The 22,500-nt window shown below is 42.7% G+C and overlaps 1 protein-coding gene across 28 annotated transcripts in view; it reads right to left on the bottom strand.

The window, feature by feature from the left end:
• Window positions 1–22,500, bottom strand: part of dock3 (dedicator of cytokinesis 3) — a 398,499-nt gene that overhangs the window by 85,218 nt on the left and 290,781 nt on the right. For all 28 annotated transcript variants that reach the window (XM_090242011.1, XM_090242016.1, XM_036984230.2 and 25 more), the window contains exons 11-12: window positions 21,836–21,896; window positions 15,488–15,635 (exon numbers count right to left, since the gene is read on the bottom strand). In XM_090242011.1, coding sequence (XP_090098137.1) covers window positions 15,488–15,635; window positions 21,836–21,896 — 209 coding nt within the window. The remainder of the gene's footprint in view (window positions 1–15,487; window positions 15,636–21,835; window positions 21,897–22,500) is intronic.

Here is a 22,500-nt window from a genome sequence, read left to right as displayed (position 1 = left end):
TAATGATCCAGAGAAAATCCAGATCTCAGGGAATTAGACCAAAGTTCTCAATTGGTACAAAATATATAGAGTATATAGATATATATAGTATATATATAGTATAGATATAGATATATATATAGATAGATGTAGATATAGATATATATAGTATATATATAGTATATATATAAAATATATAGAGTACTACACACACAACAGTTGTATTAGTATTAGTACTTAGTATTAAAAATATGCTCAACTGGACACCTTAATGAGGCAGTGAATGAACTGAGAGAGAACGCACACAGGGCATTCTACGCCGTTACATCGACTTCATTCACCACATCACTATGCGTCTCCTGCAGAATCAACACCTGTACTTTCTTTTGTTTTACATTTTAACCCAACAGACTCCTCTTTCCCACATCTCCACTGCCATTTATATAAAGTGAACCTACCCGAAGAGACTCCATAAGAAGTGGGAGAAAAGTCAGCAAAGCAAGAGACCAATAGCAAAGCTCAAAAAGCCCCAGTGCCAGAAACAAACCATTCATCTAAACGGTGTCCGAAGGTAAACCCTTACGCACTGTTATGACCCACTTCCTCAACCTAAACCGTTTCCTGGGTGAGAGGACACCATGCCCCTCATTTTTTCATAGCATGTTGTACTGATCTTACAAACTCAGATCAGAAAAAAAAAGATGCCTCAAGATGAGATTTGTCCCCTTTTGATCTCATTCTGGAACCTGGTCAGTTCCCTCGCCGTATATATTGACCCCTCTGCTTGACTTGCTGTCGCCAATTGAGGAGATGTCTGGAAAAAAAGGCCTCCTCATCTTCTTCTTCCTCAGACTCACTTTCCTCCTCCCCATCTCCCATCCTGACCACCTGCCCTTCCTCTCTGGCCACCCCCCCCCCCCCCCTCCCAACTTCTTTCTTCTCCCCCTTTTCCTTTTCTGCTTGACACCACACTCCTCCTCCCCCCCCCTAGTCTCTTACACTTCCCCACTATACTCTCCTCATCAACTAGCATAACCTGACTAGACCCAGCCTCATCTACACCACCATCCATAACATGACTAGGCCCAGCCTCATCTACACCACCATCCATAACATGACTAGACCCAGCCTCATCTACACCACCATCTATAACCTGACTAGACCCAGCCTCATCTACACCACCATCCATAACATGACTAGGCCCAGCCTCATCTACACCACCATCCATAACATGACTAGGCCCAGCCTCAGCTACACCACCATCCATAACATGACTAGACCCAGCCTCATCTACAACACCATCTATAACCTGACTAGACCCAGCCTCATCTACACCACCATCCATAACATGACTAGGCCCAGCCTCAGCTACACCACCATCCATAACATGACTAGACCCAGCCTCAGCTACACCACCATCCATAACATGACTAGGCCCAGCCTCATCTACACCACCATCCATAACATGACTAGGCCCAGCCTCAGCTACACCACCATCCATAACATGACTAGGCCCAGCCTCATCTACACCACCATCCATAACATGACTAGGCCCAGCCTCTGCTGCCTGCGTCTCATTGACCTCGATTTCCCCCACTGCTGCTTGTACTCTCACCTTGTCTACAGCCTTTATGTGGGCACACAAAGCTGTTATGCCCCAAATACCCACACTCAAAACACCGTAGACTATCTGTGCAGGCAAACCCTGCATAGAGACCCGCCCCATGCCTCACTTTAAAATGCACATTTAGCTGTTGCTCGTTGTTATTCAGAAACATGAACACTTGCCTCCGGAACTAAACAACATGCTTAAAACAATTAAGAATCGGCCACTTTTTTTCAAATTTCACCTAAAATGACATACCCAAATCTAACTGCCTGTAGCTCAGGCCCTGAAGCAAGGATGTGCATTTTCTTGGTACCATTTGAAAGGAAACACTTTGACGTTCATGGAAATGTGAAACGAATGTAGGAGAATATAACACATTAGATCTGGTAAAATAAAATAGTATTTTTTTTGTACCATCATCTTTGAAATGCAAGAGAAAGGCCCAAATGTATTATTCCAGCACAGGTGCAATTTGGCCACTAGATGGCAGCAGTGTATGTGCAAGGTTTTAGACTGATCCAATGAACCATTGCATTTCTGTTCAACATTTTGGCCTGGTGCGTGGAGGAGGCACCGGATGGACCGGACCATGAAGGCGCACTGGAGGTCTTGAGCACCGAGCCTGCACAACCTGTCCTGGCTGGATACTCCCCATAGCCCGGTCAGTGAGGCGGGGTGGAACAGACCGCACTGGGCTGTGCTGGGCTGGGCTGGAGAACCGGGGACACCGTGCGTAGGGCTGGTGCCATATAACCTGGGCCGAGGAGACGCACTGGAGAGCAGATGCGCTGAGCCGGCTTCATTCCTCCTGGCACGATGCCCACTCTAGCCCGGCCGATACGAGGCGCTGCGATGTAGCGCACCGGGCTATGCCTGCGCACATGGGACAAAGTGCGCCTCATGGCATAACACGGTGCCTGCCCGGTCCACCTTTCTCCACAGTAAGCACGGGGAGTTCGCTCAGGTCTCCTACCTGACTTAGCCACACTCCCCCTGTCCCCCCCCCTGTCCCCCCCCAATACATGTATTGGGCTGCCTCTCGTCCCGGTTGCGCTGCCGTGCCTGCTCCTCATAATGCCGCCTCTCGGCTTTGGCTGCCTCCAGCTCCTCCCGGGAGCGGCGATATTCCCCAGCCTGTGTCCAGGGTCCCCTACCATCCAAAATCTCCTCCCATGTCCAGGAGTCCAGCATCCTCTGCTCCTGGTTACCACGCTGCTTGGTCCGGTTGTGGTGGGTGATTCTGTAACGATATTCGTCTTCCTCTGACGAGGAGTATGAAGGATCGGACCAATATGCAGCGTGGTAAGTGTCCATGTTGATAATTTATTAAACATTGAACACCAAAAAACTAAATAACAAGGAGAACGAACGAACGAAAACAAACCCACAACTAAAATGGGGAAAACAGGCTACCTAGGTATGGTTCTCAATCAGAGGCAGGTGTCGTTCGTTGTCGCTGATTGAGAACCATACTTAGGTAGCATGTTTTCCCCATTTTAGTTGTGGGTGATTGTTTTCTGTCTCTGTGTCTTCACCAGACAGAACTGTTTCGTTTTCATTCATTCTCCTTGTAATTTTGTTTTTGATGTTCAATGTTTAATAAATGATCAACATGGACACGTACCACGCTGCATATTGGTCCGATCCTTCATACTCCTCGTCAGAGGAAGACGAATATCGTTACAGAGAGACTCATTTAATTGAGATGACCACCTGAGTATGAGGTAGGAATCCATTATTATACAGTGTTTTGGGAATGTTATCCTGCAGTGGGAACATACGGTATCTCCAACATGTTTTCTTCATCCCGTTCCATGCAGTGTTTCTAGTCATACAGATGAAGTGGATAGTGGATTCTAAGCATCATATCATGTGTTATGTGTGTTATGTTAAAGGCATTATGTAAATAATAAAACTGTCTGCTGTATTGGCACTTCTCTTCCACTTCCTAAGGGCTTGCCTCCAGCTGCCCTGGGCACTTCTGGTATAAAATGCCACCTTACACAATGTGTGTCCCAGGAAGTTGTTCTCTTCACACTTTTCCCATCTCTGCTGTAATGTCATGTGCTTCTGGATTTGTTCTGATTGTTCCAATAACTGAGGCAGGCTGCAGAGGTGTCTTCTGCTCTGTTCTGTTATATTCTATTCTATTCTGTTCTGTTCTGCTCTGTTCTGTTCTGTTCTATGCTGTTCTGTTCTATTCTGTTCTGCTCTGCTCTGTTCTGTTCTATTCTGTTCTGTTCTATTCTGTTCTGTTCTGCTCTGTTCTGTTCTGCTCTGTTCTGTTCTGTTCTATTCTGTTCTGCTCTGTTCTGTTCTGTTCTATTCTGTTCTGTTCTGTTCTGTTCTATTCTGTTCTGTTCTGTTCTATTCTGTTCTGTTCTATTCTGTTCTGCTCTGTTCTGTTCTGTTCTATTCTGTTCTGTTCTGTTCTATTCTGTTCTGTTCTGTTCTATTCTGTTCTGTTCTAATCTGTTCTGCTCTGCTCTGTTCTGTTCTGTTCTATTCTGTTCTGTTCTATTCTGTTCTGTTCTGTTATATTCTATTCTGTTCTCCTCTACTCTATACTATTTATTCCAGTCTGCAGAGCTCTCCTTGTGTATCTATTCTATTCAACTCTACTGTGTTCTACTATGTTCTGTTCTACTCCACCCATGCTGCAGAGCTCTCCTTGCCTTGCCCCCACTAGAGGTCCTCTCTGCACTGAGAGCCAGTCTGCCGATGTGATGCTCATACAGTCCAGATATGTCTGCTTCTCCTGGGCTTCACTACCATTTTATCCCTCTCTACTTGGCTGTTTTTCTGTTCTGTCCTAACTGCTGCTTGTTTTCTATCTAAAGGCTGATATAAAGGCCGTCTGTGACTTACAGCACAATGACTGTGGAACATCATGTTTCCGGTATGAGGGACAATCTACTAAACATACAAAACATGACATAAATCCAAAGAATAGGCAAGGTCAACGTTTTCAAAATACTGTACTTACAGGGACACCTAGCTAATTCATCCACATAACTACAGTATATTATAGCCACTCTACTAGCTAATTCATCCACATAACTACAGTATATTATAGCCACTCTACTAGCTAATTCATCCACATAACTACAGTATATTATAACCACTCTACTAGCTAATTCATCCACATAACTACAGTATATTATAGCCACTCTACTAGCTAATTCATCCACATAACTACAGTATATTATAGCCACTCTACTAGCTAATTCATCCACATAACTACAGTATATTATAGCCACTCTACTAGCTAATTCATCCACATAACTACAGTATATTATAGCCACTCTACTAGCTAATTCATCCACATAACTACAGTATATTATAGCCACTCTACTAGCTAATTCATCCACATAACTACAGTATATTATAGCCACTCTACTAGCTAATTCATCCACATAACTACAGTATATTATAGCCACTCTACTAGCTAATTCATCCACATAGTGACAGCTACAGTATATTATAACCACTCTACTAGCTAATTCATCCACATAACTACAGTTTATTATAGCCACTCTACTAGCTAATTCATCCACATAACTACAGTATATTATAACCACTGTACTAGCTAATTCATCCACATATCGACAGCTACAGTATATTATAGCCAATCTACTAGCTAATTCATCCACATAGCATTATGATCTGTCCCTGTCCAATACTACTGCAGTATTCAGCATCATGATCTGTCCCTGTCCAATACTACTGCAGTATTCAGCATCATGATATGTCCCTGTCCAATACTACTGCAGTATTCAGCATCATGATCTGTCCCTGTCCAATACTACTGCAGTATTCAGCATCATTATCTGTCCCTGTCCAATACTACTGCAGTATTCAGCATCATTATCTGTCCCTGTCCAATACTACTGCAGTATTCAGCATCATTATCTGTCCCTGTCCAATACTACTGCAGTATTCAGCATCATGATATGTCCCTGTCCAATACTACTGCAGTATTCAGCATCATGATATGTCCCTGTCCAATACTACTGCAGTATTCAGCATCATTATCTGTCCCTGTCCAATACTACTGCAGTATTCAGCATCATGATCTGTCCCTGTCCAATACTACTGCAGTATTCAGCATCATTATCTGTCCCTGTCCAATACTACTGCAGTATTCAGCATCATTATCTGTCCCTGTCCAATACTACTGCAGTTCATGACTGAGTGAGATCCTGCTAGCTAGCTATATCCCTGCAGTCTGCCTGCCTGTCTGTCTGTCTGTCTGTCTGTGTTTGCCTGCCTGTCTGTGTGCCTGTCTGTCTGTCTGTCTGTGTTTGCCTGCCAGTCTGTGTGCCTGTCTGTCTGTCTGTCTGTGTTTGCCTGCCAGTCTGTGTGCCTGTCTGTCTGTCTGTCTCTGTCTGTCTGCCTGCCAGTCTGTCTGTCTGTCTGTCTCTGTCTGTCTGCCTGCCAGTCTGCATGTCTTTCTCTGTCTGTCTTCTAGCTGGTCTCTAGTTCCCTTTCTTCCCATACCTCATCAACACACGCACACACACACACACGCACGCACGCACGCACGCACGCACGCACGGCCACGGTCACTCTTCTCCATGACCTCAATGATATGGATATGTCCCACTAAGAGCCCTGGGCTGGTGGATGTGCTGCACAGCACTCTGGAAAGGATCACTTACACCTTATTGGAAAGCAGCAGAGTGGATAAAAGTGTGAACGAGGGCATGCTGGGTATGGGCTCGGTGGGTCAGTGTGTGTGTGTGTGTGTGCGCGTGTGTGTGTGTGTGTGTGTGTGTGTGTGTGTGTGTGTGTGTGTGTGTGTGTGTGTGTGTGTGTGTGTGTGTGTGTGTGTGTGTGTGTGTGCATTCTGGTGTAACAGGAAGCTGGTGTGATGTTGATGATGAGGGGCTTTCCTGTGTGGCCAAATACAGGTGGAGGTGCTTATTGTGGAAGTGGGCTGCTCAATGGACAGCTACATGGATCAGACCTTTACCAGCCCCTCGTGGCACGCTGGAACAGCCTGGGATGGAGGTGCTAGCTGGTGGCGCTGATATTGATCAGTCTCTGTCACATACACAGGATTGTAGTACATTGCTTCCAGATTGTGGGCCTGATAAAAAATGCTGTTGACTAGGTAATGCTCTGTTTCAGCTGTCGTGGGCAGCCTTGCTGTTTGGATAAGGAGCTGCTTTCTGTACCCTTGAGTAACCACGCATAAAAATAACCTTTGAAATGTTTTAAAATGTATTCAAGCATCTCCAAGGTTACCTCATCCTAATACCCAGACAGCACAGAGTCCGTCTCCAAGCATCTCCAAGGTTACCTCATCCTAATACCCAGACAGCACAGAGTCCGTCTCCAAGCATCTCCAAGGTTACCTCATCCTAATACCCAGACAGCACAGAGTCCGTCTCCAAGCATCTCCAAGGTTACCTCATCCTAATACCCAGGCAGCACAGAGCCCGTCTCCAAGGTTACCTCATCCTAATACCCAGACAGCACAGAGCCCGTCTCCAAGGATCTCCAAGGTTACCTCTTCCTAATACCCAGACAGTACAGAGCCTGTCTCTAAGGATCTCCAAGGTTACCTCATCCTAATACCCAGACAGCACAGAGCCTGTCTCCAAGGATCTCCAAGGTTACCTCATCCTAATACCCAGACAGTACAGAGCCTGTCTCAAAGGATCTCCAAGGTTACCTCATCCTAATACCCAGCCAGCACAGAGCCTGTCTCAAAGGATCTCCAAGGTTACCTCATCCTAATACCCAGACAGCACAGAGCCTGTCTCCAAGGATCTCCAAGGTTACCTCATCCTAATACCCAGACAGCACAGAGCCTGTCTCCAAGGATCTCAAAGGTTACCTCATCTTAATACCCAGACAGCACAGAGCCTGTCTCAAAGGATCTCCAAGGTTACCTCATCCTAATACCCAGACAGCACAGAGCCTGTCTCCAAGGATCTCAAAGGTTACCTCATCTTAATACCCAGGCAGCACAGAGCCTGTCTCTAAGGATCTCCAAGGATATCTCATCCTAATACCCAGACAGCACAAAGCCTGTCTCCAAGGATCTCCAAGGTTACCTCATCCTAATACCCAGACAGCACAGAGCCTGTCTCCAAGGATCTCCAAGGTTACCTCATCCTAATACCCAGACAGCACAGAGCCTGTCTCCAAGGATCTCAAAGGTTACCTCATCTTAATACCCAGACAGCACAGAGCCTGTCTCAAAGGATCTCAAAGGTTACCTCATCCTAATACCCAGACAGCACAGAGCCTGTCTCCAAGGATCTCAAAGGTTACCTCATCTTAATACCCAGGCAGCACAGAGCCTGTCTCTAAGGATCTCCAAGGATATCTCATCCTAATACCCAGACAGCACAGAGCCTGTCTCCAAGGATCTCAAAGGTTACCTCATCTTAACACCCAGACAGCACAGAGCCTGTCTCCAAGGATCTCAAAGGTTACCTCATCTTAATACCCAGACAGCACAGAGCCTGTCTCCAAGGATCTCTCATCCTAATACCCAGACAGCACAGAGCCTGTCTCTAAGGATCTCCAAGGTTACCTCATCCTAATACCCAGACAGCACAGAGCCTGTCTCCAAGGATCTCCAAGGATATCTCATCCTAATACCCAGACAGCACAGAGCCTGTCTCCAAGGTTACCTCATCCTAATACCCAGACAGCACAGAGCCTGTCTCCAAGGATCTCCAAGGTTACCTCATCCTAATACCCAGACAGTACAGAGCCTGTCTCAAAGGATCTCCAAGGTTACCTCATCCTAATACCCAGCCAGCACAGAGCCTGTCTCAAAGGATCTCCAAGGTTACCTCATCCTAATACCCAGACAGCACAGAGCCTGTCTCCAAGGATCTCCAAGGTTACCTCATCCTAATACCCAGACAGCACAGAGCCTGTCTCCAAGGATCTCAAAGGTTACCTCATCTTAATACCCAGACAGCACAGAGCCTGTCTCAAAGGATCTCCAAGGTTACCTCATCCTAATACCCAGACAGCACAGAGCCTGTCTCCAAGGATCTCAAAGGTTACCTCATCTTAATACCCAGGCAGCACAGAGCCTGTCTCTAAGGATCTCCAAGGATATCTCATCCTAATACCCAGACAGCACAAAGCCTGTCTCCAAGGATCTCCAAGGTTACCTCATCCTAATACCCAGACAGCACAGAGCCTGTCTCCAAGGATCTCCAAGGTTACCTCATCCTAATACCCAGACAGCACAGAGCCTGTCTCTAAGGATCTCCAAGGTTACCTCATCCTAATACCCAGACAGCACAGAGCCCGTCTCCAAGGATCTCCAAGGTTACCTCATCCTAATACCCAGACAGTACAGAGCCTGTCTCTAAGGATCTCCAAGGTTACCTCATCCTAATACCCAGACAGCACAGAGCCTGTCTCCAAGGATCTCCAAGGTTACCTCATCCTAATACCCAGACAGTACAGAGCCTGTCTCAAAGGATCTCCAAGGTTACCTCATCCTAATACCCAGCCAGCACAGAGCCTGTCTCAAAGGATCTCCAAGGTTACCTCATCCTAATACCCAGACAGCACAGAGCCTGTCTCCAAGGATCTCCAAGGTTACCTCATCCTAATACCCAGACAGCACAGAGCCTGTCTCCAAGGATCTCAAAGGTTACCTCATCTTAATACCCAGACAGCACAGAGCCTGTCTCAAAGGATCTCCAAGGTTACCTCATCCTAATACCCAGACAGCACAGAGCCTGTCTCCAAGGATCTCAAAGGTTACCTCATCTTAATACCCAGGCAGCACAGAGCCTGTCTCTAAGGATCTCCAAGGATATCTCATCCTAATACCCAGACAGCACAAAGCCTGTCTCCAAGGATCTCCAAGGTTACCTCATCCTAATACCCAGACAGCACAGAGCCTGTCTCCAAGGATCTCCAAGGTTACCTCATCCTAATACCCAGACAGCACAGAGCCTGTCTCCAAGGATCTCAAAGGTTACCTCATCTTAATACCCAGACAGCACAGAGCCTGTCTCAAAGGATCTCAAAGGTTACCTCATCCTAATACCCAGACAGCACAGAGCCTGTCTCCAAGGATCTCAAAGGTTACCTCATCTTAATACCCAGGCAGCACAGAGCCTGTCTCTAAGGATCTCCAAGGATATCTCATCCTAATACCCAGACAGCACAGAGCCTGTCTCCAAGGATCTCAAAGGTTACCTCATCTTAACACCCAGACAGCACAGAGCCTGTCTCCAAGGATCTCAAAGGTTACCTCATCTTAATACCCAGACAGCACAGAGCCTGTCTCCAAGGATCTCTCATCCTAATACCCAGACAGCACAGAGCCTGTCTCTAAGGATCTCCAAGGTTACCTCATCCTAATACCCAGACAGCACAGAGCCTGTCTCCAAGGATCTCCAAGGATATCTCATCCTAATACCCAGACAGCACAGAGCCTGTCTCCAAGGTTACCTCATCCTAATACCCAGACAGCACAGAGCCTGTCTCCAAGGATCTCCAAGGATATCTCATCCTAATACCCAGCCAATATCCACTGCCTCCTGATCTAAACAAGACACCCACCACAGAGACAATATCCACCTGTGTTCTGACCAATAAAACATCTGGGCTCATCCAAATACCCAGCAAGAAGACAAGGCTCGTCAACGATGTAGACCCTGACATTTGATAATCAGAGAGAGAGAAAGGAAACAGAGAGAGAGAGACAGAAAGAGAGAGAGAGAGAGAGAGAGAGACTCATTTAATTGAGATGACCGAAATGACAGAAAGAGAGAGGGAAAAGAGAGAGGGGAGGATTGAGAAATACCAAGAGAGAAATAAAAAGAGATCGAGACAGAAATTGAGATCGAGAGAGAGACAGAGAGAGAGCACATGAGAGAGCACATGGGAGAGAGAGCGCGAGAGAAAGCGAGAGCAAGACAGAGACTGTGATACCTCTTACCTGACTGCCACAGAACCACAGCAACTACAGTCCAGAACTCCCTCCAGTCCATTTCAGCTGATTAGCTCCTAGCCAGCATAATCACTTCACTGCCAACCCCTGCTCTGATCCAATCCCTTTTGGTGCCAATGGTAACAAAATATTCAACCTGTTCTGGCCTCCTCTGTTCTGGAATTCTCTGTCATTCTCCACAGGGCTATGATGTTGAATATGAGGGATTTTCTTCAAGGATGGACTGTCATATTTGTTTAAAACCGTCTAAACCGTCAAAATGTCTGAACCAGAACTTTAGACGACATCTACAGTTGAAGTCGGAAGTTTACATACACTTAGGTTGGAGCCATTAAATCTCGTTTTTCAACCACTCCCATAAATTTCTTGTTAACAAACTTTAGTTTTGGCAAGTCGGTTAGGACATCTACTTTGTGCATGACACATGACACAGGTAATTTTTCCAACAATTGTTTACAGACAGATTAAAGCTTGTTCTTTCTTATTTATCTCCGGTAATGAACATACTATTTGCGTATTAGGGTACCTAAGGTTTGATTATAAACGTTGTTTCACTTGTTTGGAAAAGTTTATTAGTAACGTTTGGGATTCATTTTGTATGCATTTTGATGGAGGGAAACTGAGTGGATTACTGACTGAAGCACGCCAGCTAAACTGAGTTTTTATGGATATAAAGAAGGACAATATCGAACAAAAGGACCATTTGTGATGTAACTGGGACCTTTTGGAGTGCCAACAGAAGATGATCAAAGGTAAGGCATTTTTATAGAGCTATTTCTGACTTTCGTGTCGCACCTGCCTGGTTTAAATATGTTTTTCATGTGTTGGTATGCGAGTTGCTGTCCTGAGATAATCGCATGGTTTACTTTCACCGTAAAGCTTTTTTGAAATCCTTTAAGCTAAATTTTGATGTATTGCACTTGTGATTTTATGAAAGTTGTCACTCCCTGACCTTAGTTATAATTGTTTTCTATATTATTTTGGTTAGGTCAGGGTGTGACGAGGGTGGTATGTGGTTTTTGTCTTGTCTAGGGTTTTTGTAATTCTATGGGGTTTCGGTATGTCTAGGTATATGTAGGTCTATGGTGGCCTGAATTGGTTCCCAATCGGAGACAGCGTTGTCTCTGATTGGGGATCCTATTTAGGTTGCCATTTTCCATTTTGGTTTTGTAGGTTATTGTCTATGTGTAGCTGCATGTCAGCACTCGGTTTATCATAGCTTCACGTTCGTTTTGTTAGTTTTGTTAGTTTGTTTAAGTGTTCTTCGTTAATTAAAGAAGAATGTATTCTTATCACTCTGTGCCTTGGTCTCATCATTACGATGAAAAGTAATTTAATTTGAATTTGGCTCTCTGCAATTCCACCGGACGTTGTCGAGGTGTCCTGCTAGCGACATGCCTATCCCAATGAGGTTTTAAACAGCTTGTAAAATCCAGAAAATTATGTCATGGATTTACAAGCTTCTGATAGGCTTATTGACATCATTTGAGTCGATTGGAGGTGTACCTGTGGATGTATTTGAAGGCCTACCTTCAAACTCAGTGCTTCTTTGCTTGACATCATAGGAAAATCAAAAGAAATCACCCCAGACCTCTGAAAAAAAATTGTTGACCTCCACAAGTCTGGTTCATCCTTGGGAGCAATTTCCAAACGCCTGAAGATACTACGTTCATCTGTACGAACAATAGTACACAAATATAAACACCATGGGACCACACAGCCGTCATATCACTCAGGAAGGAGACGCATTCTGTCTCCTTGAGATGAACGTACTTTGGTGAGAAAAGTGCAAATCAATCCCAGAACAACAGCAAAGGACCTTGTGAAGATGCTGGAGGAAACAGGTACAAAATAATCCATAACAGCAGTAAAACGAGTCCAATATCGATATAACCTGAAAGGCCGCTTGCAACTGCACATGGGGACAAATTTTGTACTTTTTGGAGAAATGTCCTCTAGTCTGATGAAGCGAAAACAGAACTGTTTAGCCATAATGACCATCGTGATGTTTAGAGGAAAAAGGGGGAGGCTTGCAAGCCGAAGAATAACATCCCAACCGTGAAGCACGGGGGTGGCAGCATCATGTTGTGGGGATGCTTTGCTGCAGGAGGGACTGGTGCACTTTACAAAATAGATGACATCATGAGGCAGGAAAATGATGTGGATATATTGAAGCAACATCTCAAGACATTGGTCAGGAAGTTAAAGTTTGTTCGCAAATGGGTCTTCCAAATGGACAATGACACCAAGCATACTTCAAAAGTTGTGTCAAAATGGCTTAAGGACAACAAAGTCAATGTATTGGAGTGGCCATCACAAAGCCCTGACCTCAATCCTATTTGTGGGCAGAACTGAAAAAGCGTGTGCGAGCAAGGAGGCCTACAAACCTGACTCAGTTACTCCAGCTGTGTCAGGAGGAATGGGCCAAAATTCACCCAACTTATTGTGGGAAGCTTGTGGAAGGCTACCCCAAACGTTTGACCCAAGTTAAACAATTTAAAAGCAATGCTAGTAAATACTAATTGAGTGAATGTAAACTTCTGACCCACTGGGAATGTGATGAAAGAAATAAAAGCTGAAATAAATCACTCTCTCTGTCACGCCCTAACTTTAGAGATCCTTTTTATGTCTCTATTTGGTTTGGGTGTGATTTGGGGTGGGCATTCTAGGTTTCGTTTTCTATGATTTAGTGTTTCTATGTTTTGGCCGGGTATGGTTCTCAATCAGGGACAGCTGTCTATCGTTGTCTCTGATTGGGAACCATACTTAGGTAGCCCTTTTCCTTCCTTTCTGTGTGGGAAGTTGTCTTTGTTTGTTGGCACTATAGCCTTTAGCTTCACGGTTGTTTTGGATGGTTTATTGTTTTTGTCGGCGTCATATGAAATAAAGGAACATGTACGTTCACCACGCTGCACCTTGGTCCAGTTCTTTCAACAGCCGTGACATTCTCTACTATTATTCTGACATTTCACATTCTTAAAATAAAAGTGGTGATCAAAACTGACCTAAGACAGGGAAATTCTACTAGGATTAAATGTCAGGAATTGGGAAAAACAGAGTTTTTAAAAAATGTATTTGGCTAAGGTGTATGTAAACTTCCAACTTCAACTGTAGTTAAAAAAATACAGTAGAAAAATGTTTTGAACATCTCTTCTTAAATTAGAGTTAAATCAATCAATTATTAAATCAATCAATACCTCAATCAACAGATCAAACAATTGTATCTATTAGCTAGGCGTATGTCGCATGTCACTCCTTCACAGGAGAGGCATTTGAGCGTAATGCGTTTTTTTTTTAGCAGAAATGGCTTCAGGACATATGAACTTTCATGTACCTTAATGACAAAATTGTATTTTATCCGTAAATTACGAGCCCAGTTGGTTTAGCCATGGAAAAAGTCAGGAAACTTCCCGCTAGCCATGATTGGCTAAGATAATGGATGGACTGGACATGCTGGGAGATGAGTTTTGGATTGGTCTGTCATGTAGCATGCTTCTGTCTATAAACGTGAGCTGCTCGGTATGTGTTGATAGTCCTTTCTACCGCACTGTTTTCAAAAGATATAACATCAGCCATCAAGGGTGTAGACAAAGAAGAGCTCTCGTGTAGGTGTACCAAAACATTCAAGGGCTATTTTCTCAAAAGTGTGGTTTACAAGTTTATCAACTTTCAAAGCAGAATGCTCATTGTTCCTCAACTGCAATGTATTATATACCATTTTCTGGGTCTGAGTCTAAAACCGTTATCCAATATTGGACCGTGCTGGTCATTTATTAACATTTGAACATCTTGGCCATGTTCTGTTATAATCTCCACCCGGCACAGCCAGAAGAGGACTGGCCACCCCACATAGCCTGATTCCTCTCTAGGTTTCTTCCTAGGTTTTGGCCTTTCTAGGGAGTTTTTCCTAGCCACCGTGCTTCTACACCTGCATTGCTTGCTGTTTGGGGTTTTAGGCTGGGTTTCTGTACAGCACTTTGAGATATCAGCTGATGTACGAAGGGCTATATGAATCAATTTGATTTGATTTGATGTATAAAAAAATATATATTTTAAAATATAAATACATAAAACGGAATCGAGGCGGTTGGACACATATATATATGTATATCAACATTTATTACAGAGTGCTAACATAACCTTAACGCTTAACAGTCGAGTTCAATTTCACTTGTGGAAAATTAGTAAGGAGAATGAAACATTAACAGCAAGTAGTGTTTCTTCAATTCTGACTCGATCAGCATTCAACTTCTGCTTCCTTTCCATAGTAAACACATTAAGACTGTGTGATGGGGGAAAACATAAGGGCCTAATGAGCCCAACAGAGCAAGACATAACCATTTCTGTTGTGATTGTATTTTTCCAAAGACAAAAGCCTTACAAATGCAACCATTTTGGTTTAACATAGGGCATAATCATTTTACAATGTTAATACGTAGATTTCTCTATTCTCTATGGCCAGAAGGAGTTCATCATTAGTTGTTCATTGCTGATGGGGAATATTGCGTCGGCACTCAGTATTACAAGGGTTTGTTTCCTATTCTAATATGTCTGAGTCTAATGGTGGACTGGCTATCAGGATGTGACTGGAGTCTGTTTAAAAAGACAATACTGGCTATATAGATATATATACAGCATGCGCAATGTGTGTGTGCGTGTCCGAATGTGTGTGTGTGTGTGTGTGTGTCTGAATGTGTTTGTGTGTGTGTCCGAATGTGTGTGTGTGTCTGAATGTGTGTGTGTGTCTGAATGTGTTTGTGTGTGTGTCCGAATGTGTGTGTATGTGTGTCTGAATGTATGTGTGTGTGTCCGAATGTGTGTATGTGTGTGTGTGTGTCCGAATGTGTGTGTGTGTGTGTATGCATAATGTATGTTCATGTGTGTGCAAGTATGTGTGTGTATGCATAATGTATGTTCATGTGTGTGCAAGTATGTGTGTGTATGCTACTCACGTGTAGACTTTGAGAACAAAGTCCTTCTCCTCCTTTAGTTCTGAGATGGTCTGTAGTACATCACTCATGGCCAGAACCGCACAGCCGTACGGCCTTCTGTACTGGACGTGAGGAGGACCCTTCTTAGAGTCATTCAGCAGCATCCGACCTGCACACACACACACACACACACACACACACACATTCACACACATACACACACACACACACACACACACACACACACACACACACACACACACACACACACACACACACACACACACACACACACACACACACACACAGAGAGAGAGAGACCTTATCACAATCACATCATACCATACCATGACAATGATACACTCACATGTAAACAACCCTGTGTGAATATGCTAGCTATGAAACAATGTAGCTAGACAAACAAACATAACTATGCCTATTCGTGTGTGTATACCATGGATAGTCCTGTCTGAAGGTGTGTGTACACCATTAATAGTCCTGTCTGAAGGTGTGAAGGGGAACACAGAACACACAGCAGTGGCAACAACTGCTCTGTGGTCACCGCAGTTAGTCTGCCTGTGTGTGTGTGTGTTTTGTCTGTCTGTCTGTCTGTCTGTCTGTCTGTCTGTCTGTCTGTCTGTCTGTCTGTCTGTCTGTCTGTCTGTCTGTCTGTCTGTCTGTCATAGCCTAAATGTCACCTGGATCTGAGCAGACAGTAGCAAAAAAAAACTTGTTTTCCTTTACAGCAGGAAATGTAAAACTTGTAGTGATGTTTAAAAAGTAGCAATTAACCCGAATTAAACTAATTGTCTGAAGTCGGTTCAATTATTTGAATTCCATTTTATATATATTTTTTAAATCCACGATAAAGAGGGATAAAAAGCAGATGTATCTCTACCTGAAAAAACACGATCTGTGTCTTGATATTGGTATTCAGCTGTCATAAAATGATGTCTTATTTACATTGAAGAACTACTAAAATAGTGATTCTGTCAGACAGCATAGGCAGAAAATCTATAGAGATGATCTGTAGAGATGAGATGATGACTTGGAATTAAAGAATAACATCATCAAAGGACTGGCTAATAAGTCTGACTGCACATCTGACTTACTGCAAATGGAGAAATGATGAGACTAAACTCAACACAAAGAAGAAGAAGAAACTGTATTATGAAGCCAAGATCAATGATATAAAGAATGACGGAAAAAAAAAAAGCTTTGGAGTATTTTAAATGAAATTAGAAAGACAAAATTCAAAGACAAATCTTTCATCGAATCAGATGGCTTATTCATCACAAAACCATTTGATGTGACCAATTATTTTGAGGATTACTTCATTGGCAAAGTGGGCAAACTTAGGCAGGAAATTCCAACAATGAACAATGAATGTTAGCCATCATACTCATGCATGAAAATAAAAAAAATATGAAAAGAAAAGCATTGTACATTTGAATTTGATAAAGTTAGTGTGGGAGAGTTGGAAAAATGATTGTTATCTATCAATAAAGACAAACCTGGCATTGACAACATAGATGGAAAGTTACTGAGGATTGTAGCTGACTATATAGCCACTCCTATCTGTCATATATTTAAAGAAAAGGTATTTACTCGTTCTAACAGCATACCTATCAGCCAATGTACTGCACTGACACAAATAACTGATGATTGGTTGAAAGAAATTGATAATAAGAAGATAGTGGGAGCTGTACTGTTAGATTTCAGTGATATTATTGACCATAAATTGTTATTGAGAAAACGCATGTGTTATGGCTTTTCAACCTCTGCCATATCATGGATTCAGAGCGACAGTATCTATCTAATAGAACTGAGAGAGGGTTTTCTTTAATGGAAGCTTCTCTAATGTCAAACATGTAAAGTTTGGTGTACTGCAGGGAAGCTCTCTTGGCCCTCTACTCTTTTCAAATTTTTACCAATGACATTCTGATGGCATTAAACAAATCATGTGTGTCCATGTATGCTGATGATTCAACCAGCACCACCAACCACAGCTAAGGAAGTAAATTAAAACCCTTAACAAAGAGTTGCAGTCTGTTTTGGAATGGGTGGCCAGTAATACACTGGTCCTGAACTTCTCTAAAACTAAGAGCATTGAATTTTGCACAAATGACTCCCTAAGTTCTAGACCTCAGCTGAATATGTTAATGAATGGCTGTTGAGGAGACTAAATTACTTGGTGTTACCTTAGACTGTAAACTGTCATAGTCTAAACATACAGTGCATTCAGAAAGTATTCAGACACCTTGACGTTTTTCTACATTTTGTTAGGTTACAGCCTTGTTCTGAAATTTATAAAATTGTTTCTTTTTTGTCCTCATCAATCTACACACAATACCCCATAATGACAATAATAATCAATTATTACAGTCATTTGTCGAAGCACCTCTTTCAGCGATTACAGCCTTGAGTCTTCTTGAGTATGACGCTACAAGTTTGGCACACCTGTATTTGGAGAGTTTCTCCCATTCTTCTTTGCATATCCTCTCAAGCTCTGTCAGGTTGGATGGGAGAGTTGCTGCACAGCTATTTTCAGGTCTTTCCAGAGATTTTCGATAGGGTTAAAGTCCAGACTCTGGCTGGGCCACTCAAGGACATTCAGAGACTTGTCCCAAAGCCACTCCCACGCTGTCTTGGCTGTGTGCTTAGTGTCGTTATCCTGTTGGAAGGAGATCCTTTGCCACAGTCTGAGCACTCTGGAGCAGGTTTTCATCAAGGATCTCTTTGTACTTTGCGCTGTTCATCTGTGCCTCAATCTTGACTAGTCTCACAGTCCCTTCCGCTGAAAAACATCCCCACAGCATGATGCTGCCACCACCACGCTTCACTGTTGGGATGGTGCCAGGTATCCTCCAGACGTAATACTTGGTAGTCAAAGGTTCAGTCTTGGGTTCATCAGACCAGTGAATTTTGTTTCTCATGGTCTGAGAGTCTTTAGGTGCCTTTTGGCAAACTCTGTTTTTGCTTTGTCATTATGGGTTATTGTGTGTAGATTGCTGAGGATTTTTTAAAATCCATTTTAGAATAAAGCTTTAACGTAACAAAATGTGGAAAAGGTCAAGGGGTCTGAATACTTTCCAAGGCACTGTATAGATCCAATGGTTGTAAAGATGGGGAGAGGTCTGTCCGTAATAAAAAGATGCTCTGCTTTTTTGACACCACACACCTAAAAGAAAGTCCTGCAGGCTGCAGTTTTGTCTAAACTTGATTATTGTCCAGTCATATGGTCAAGTGCTGCAAAGAAGGACCTAGTTAAGCTGCAGCTGACTCAGAACAGAGCTGCACGTCTTGCTCTTCATTGCAATCAGAGGGCTAATATTAATACCATGCATGGCAGTCTCTCTTGTTAAGAGATGAGGAAAAACTGACTGCGTCAGTTCTTGTTTTTATAAGAAATATTAATGTGCTGGAAAATCAAAGTTTTTGCATAGTCAACTTACACACAGTGCTGATACACACACTTACCCCACCAGACATACACACAGTCCCACCAGGTCCAGAACAAATTCAAGGAACCTTACAGTATTATACAGAGCCATGAGTGCATGGAACTCCCTTCCATCTTATATAAAAATAAATAACGCAACACCTCAGAGCACAACGCCTTTCCCCCATGTGACCTACTGGTTGTGTTTATGTACTGACATTTGACCTACTGGTTGTGTGTACTGACATGTGACCTACTTATTGTGTGTATGTACTGACATATGACCTACTGGTTGTGTGTAATGACATTTGACCTACTGGTTGTGTGTACTGACATGTTACCTACTGGTTGTGTATATGTACTGACATTTGACCTACTGGTTGTGTGTACTGACATGTGACCTACTTATTGTGTGTATGTACTGACATGTGACCTACTGGTTGTGTTTACTGACATGTGACCTACTGGTTGTGTATATGTACTGACATTTGACCTACTGGTTGTGTGTACTGACATATGACCTACTGGTTGTGTGTAATGACATTTGACCTACTGGTTGTGTGTACTGACATATGACCTACTGGTTGTGTGTACTGACATGTGACCTACTGGTTGTGTTTATGTACTGACATATGACCTACTGGTTGTGTTTACTGACATGTGACCTACTGGTTGTGTGTATGTACTGACATATGACCTACTGGTTGTGTGTAATGACATTTGACCTACTGGTTGTGTTTATGTACTGACATATGACCTACTGGTTGTGTTTACTGACATGTGACCTACTGGTTGTGTTTATGTACTGACATATGACCTACTGGTTGTGTTTACTGACATGTGACCTACTGGTTGTGTGTACTGACATGTGACCTACTGGTTGTGTTTATGTACTGACATATGACCTACAGGTTGTGTTTACTGACATGTGACCTACTGGTTGTGTGTATGTACTGACATATGACCTACTGGTTGTGTTTACTGACATGTGATCTACTGGTTGTGTGTATGTACTGACATGTGACCTACTGGTTGTGTGTATGTACTGACATGTGACCTACTGGTTGTGTGTACTGACATGTGACCTACTGGTTGTGTGTACTGTACTGACATGTGACCTACTGGTTGTGTGTACTGACATGTGACCTACTGGTTGTGTGTACTGACATGTGACCTACTGGTTGTGTTTATGTACTGACATATGACCTACAGGTTGTGTTTACTGACATGTGACCTACTGGTTGTGTGTATGTACTGACATATGACCTACTGGTTGTGTTTACTGACATGTGATCTACTGGTTGTGTGTATGTACTGACATGTGACCTACTGGTTGTGTGTATGTACTGACATGTGACCTACTGGTTGTGTTTATGTACTGACATGTGACCGACTGGTTGTGTGTACTGTACTGACATGTGACCTACTGGTTGTGTGTACTGACATGTGACCTACTGGTTGTGTGTACTGACATGTGACCTACTGGTTGTGTTTATGTACTGACATATGACCTACAGGTTGTGTTTACTGACATGTGACCTACTGGTTGTGTGTATGTACTGACATATGACCTACTGGTTGTGTTTACTGACATGTGATCTACTGGTTGTGTGTATGTACTGACATTTGACCTCCTGGTTGTGTGTACTGACATGAGACCTACTGGTTGTGTGTACTGACATGTGACCTACTGGTTGTATGTACTGACATGAGACCTACTGGTTGTATGTACTGACACGTGACCTACTGGTTGTGTGTACTGACACGTGACCTACTGGTTGTGTGTACTGACATGAGACCTACTGGTTGTGTGTACTGACATGTGACCTACTGGTTGTATGTACTGACATGAGACCTACTGGTTGTATGTACTGACACGTGACCTACTGGTTGTGTGTACTGACACGTGTGACTGATAGATGGACACACTACATGTTCATGTTTTTAAATGTATGTTCCTTATGTGTCAGACCCCAATAAATCAAACACATGTAGTATCAACAACAACTGAAATATTTTGTTAAAGTAATGTGAAGAAATGATGGCTAATAAGTGATAAGCAGTAATGGACAGTCACTACCATCGTGGGACTTGTATTGTTTTAGTCTGCGTAGCTACAGCATTCAACCCCAATAATGCAAAGTGCATTTAATGTAAAAAACAAAAATTGAAAACCTTAATCATTTTTTTAAATAATCGAACCGTAACCAAACCGACCTCAAAAAACACTAATCGTTCAGCACTATTAAAAAAGCTTCTGAAGTTTGTAATTTCCATTTAGAAATTTCAGAATTGATTTGCCCTAACAAAAAATATAGCAACCCTCACAAAACTACATCCATTAATTATAATCCAGATAATAATTCACATTTCCTGTTGTTGCAGGATAATTCTTCTGCTGTAAGAAACTGGGTCAAATTATGATTCGGCTTCTGTAGATCTGTAAAACAATCAGCTAGAGGAAGAACTGTACTAAGATACTGGAGTTTAAAAAAAAATGTAATTAACAGAGGAAGAGAATCAGTGGAACGCATTACTCCGAATGCTTTGTATAAAACATTGAATTTAAAGGTAGATGTAGGACTAGAAAACATATGATAGAGGGAGAAAAAGAGCTTTTAGAGCCAGCCAGAGAGATGACAAAGTGCATGCAGAGATACACACACTTGAGATGCTGGGGACACAGCAGGTGACCCAAGCTCATTTCCTCAAATTAAGAAACACAAACAGCACACTGCTTTACTGTCTCTGTGTTCTGCTTCACGGAGACCAAATTAGATTATTACTGTGTCCCAAAATGGCACCTTGTTCCTTACAGTATAAAGTGCACTACTTTTGACCCATGGGGCTCAAAATGTATGCACTACATTGGGAATATGGTGCCATTTGGGACACGCCGATTTAACATCTGAGAAAGAGTAGCTTACCGGTTCTGATGACTTGTGAAACAATATACAGGTCCCGCTTCATGTCCTTATTACTTAAATCCTGCAGAGTAAAGAGGGTAAAACATTACTCAGTGATGTCAGAGATGATAAAGGAGAGGTTAACATATTACTTAGTGATGTCAGAGATGATAAAGGAGAGGTTAACATATTACTTAGTGATGTCAGAGATGATAAAGGATAAGTTAACATATTACTTAGTGGTGTCAGAGATGATAGAGGAGAGGTTAACATATTACTTAGTGATGTCAGAGATGATAAAGGAGAAGTTAACATATTACTTAGTGGTGTCAGAGATGATAGAGGAGAGGTTAACATATTACTTAGTGATGTCAGAGATGATAAACAGAAAGAGGTTAACATATTACTTAGTGATGTCAGAGATGATAAAGGAGAAGTTAACATATTACTTAGTGGTGTCAGAGATGATAGAGGAGAGGTTAACATATTACTTAGTGATGTCAGAGATGATAAAGGAGAAGTTAACATATTACTTAGTGGTGTCAGAGATGATAGAGGAGAAGTTAACATATTACTTAGTGATGTCAGAGATGATAAAGGAGAGGTTAACATATTACTTAGTGATGTCAGAGATGATAAAGGAGAAGTTAACATATTACTTAGTGGTGTCAGAGATGATAGAGGAG

The sequence above is a fragment of the Oncorhynchus mykiss genome, chromosome 7 (genome assembly GCF_057628025.1).
Source record: "Oncorhynchus mykiss isolate SJ-2025 chromosome 7, ASM5762802v1, whole genome shotgun sequence".
Taxonomy (NCBI): Eukaryota; Metazoa; Chordata; class Actinopteri; order Salmoniformes; family Salmonidae; genus Oncorhynchus; species Oncorhynchus mykiss.
This window is presented reverse-complemented; position numbering and strand designations above follow the sequence as displayed.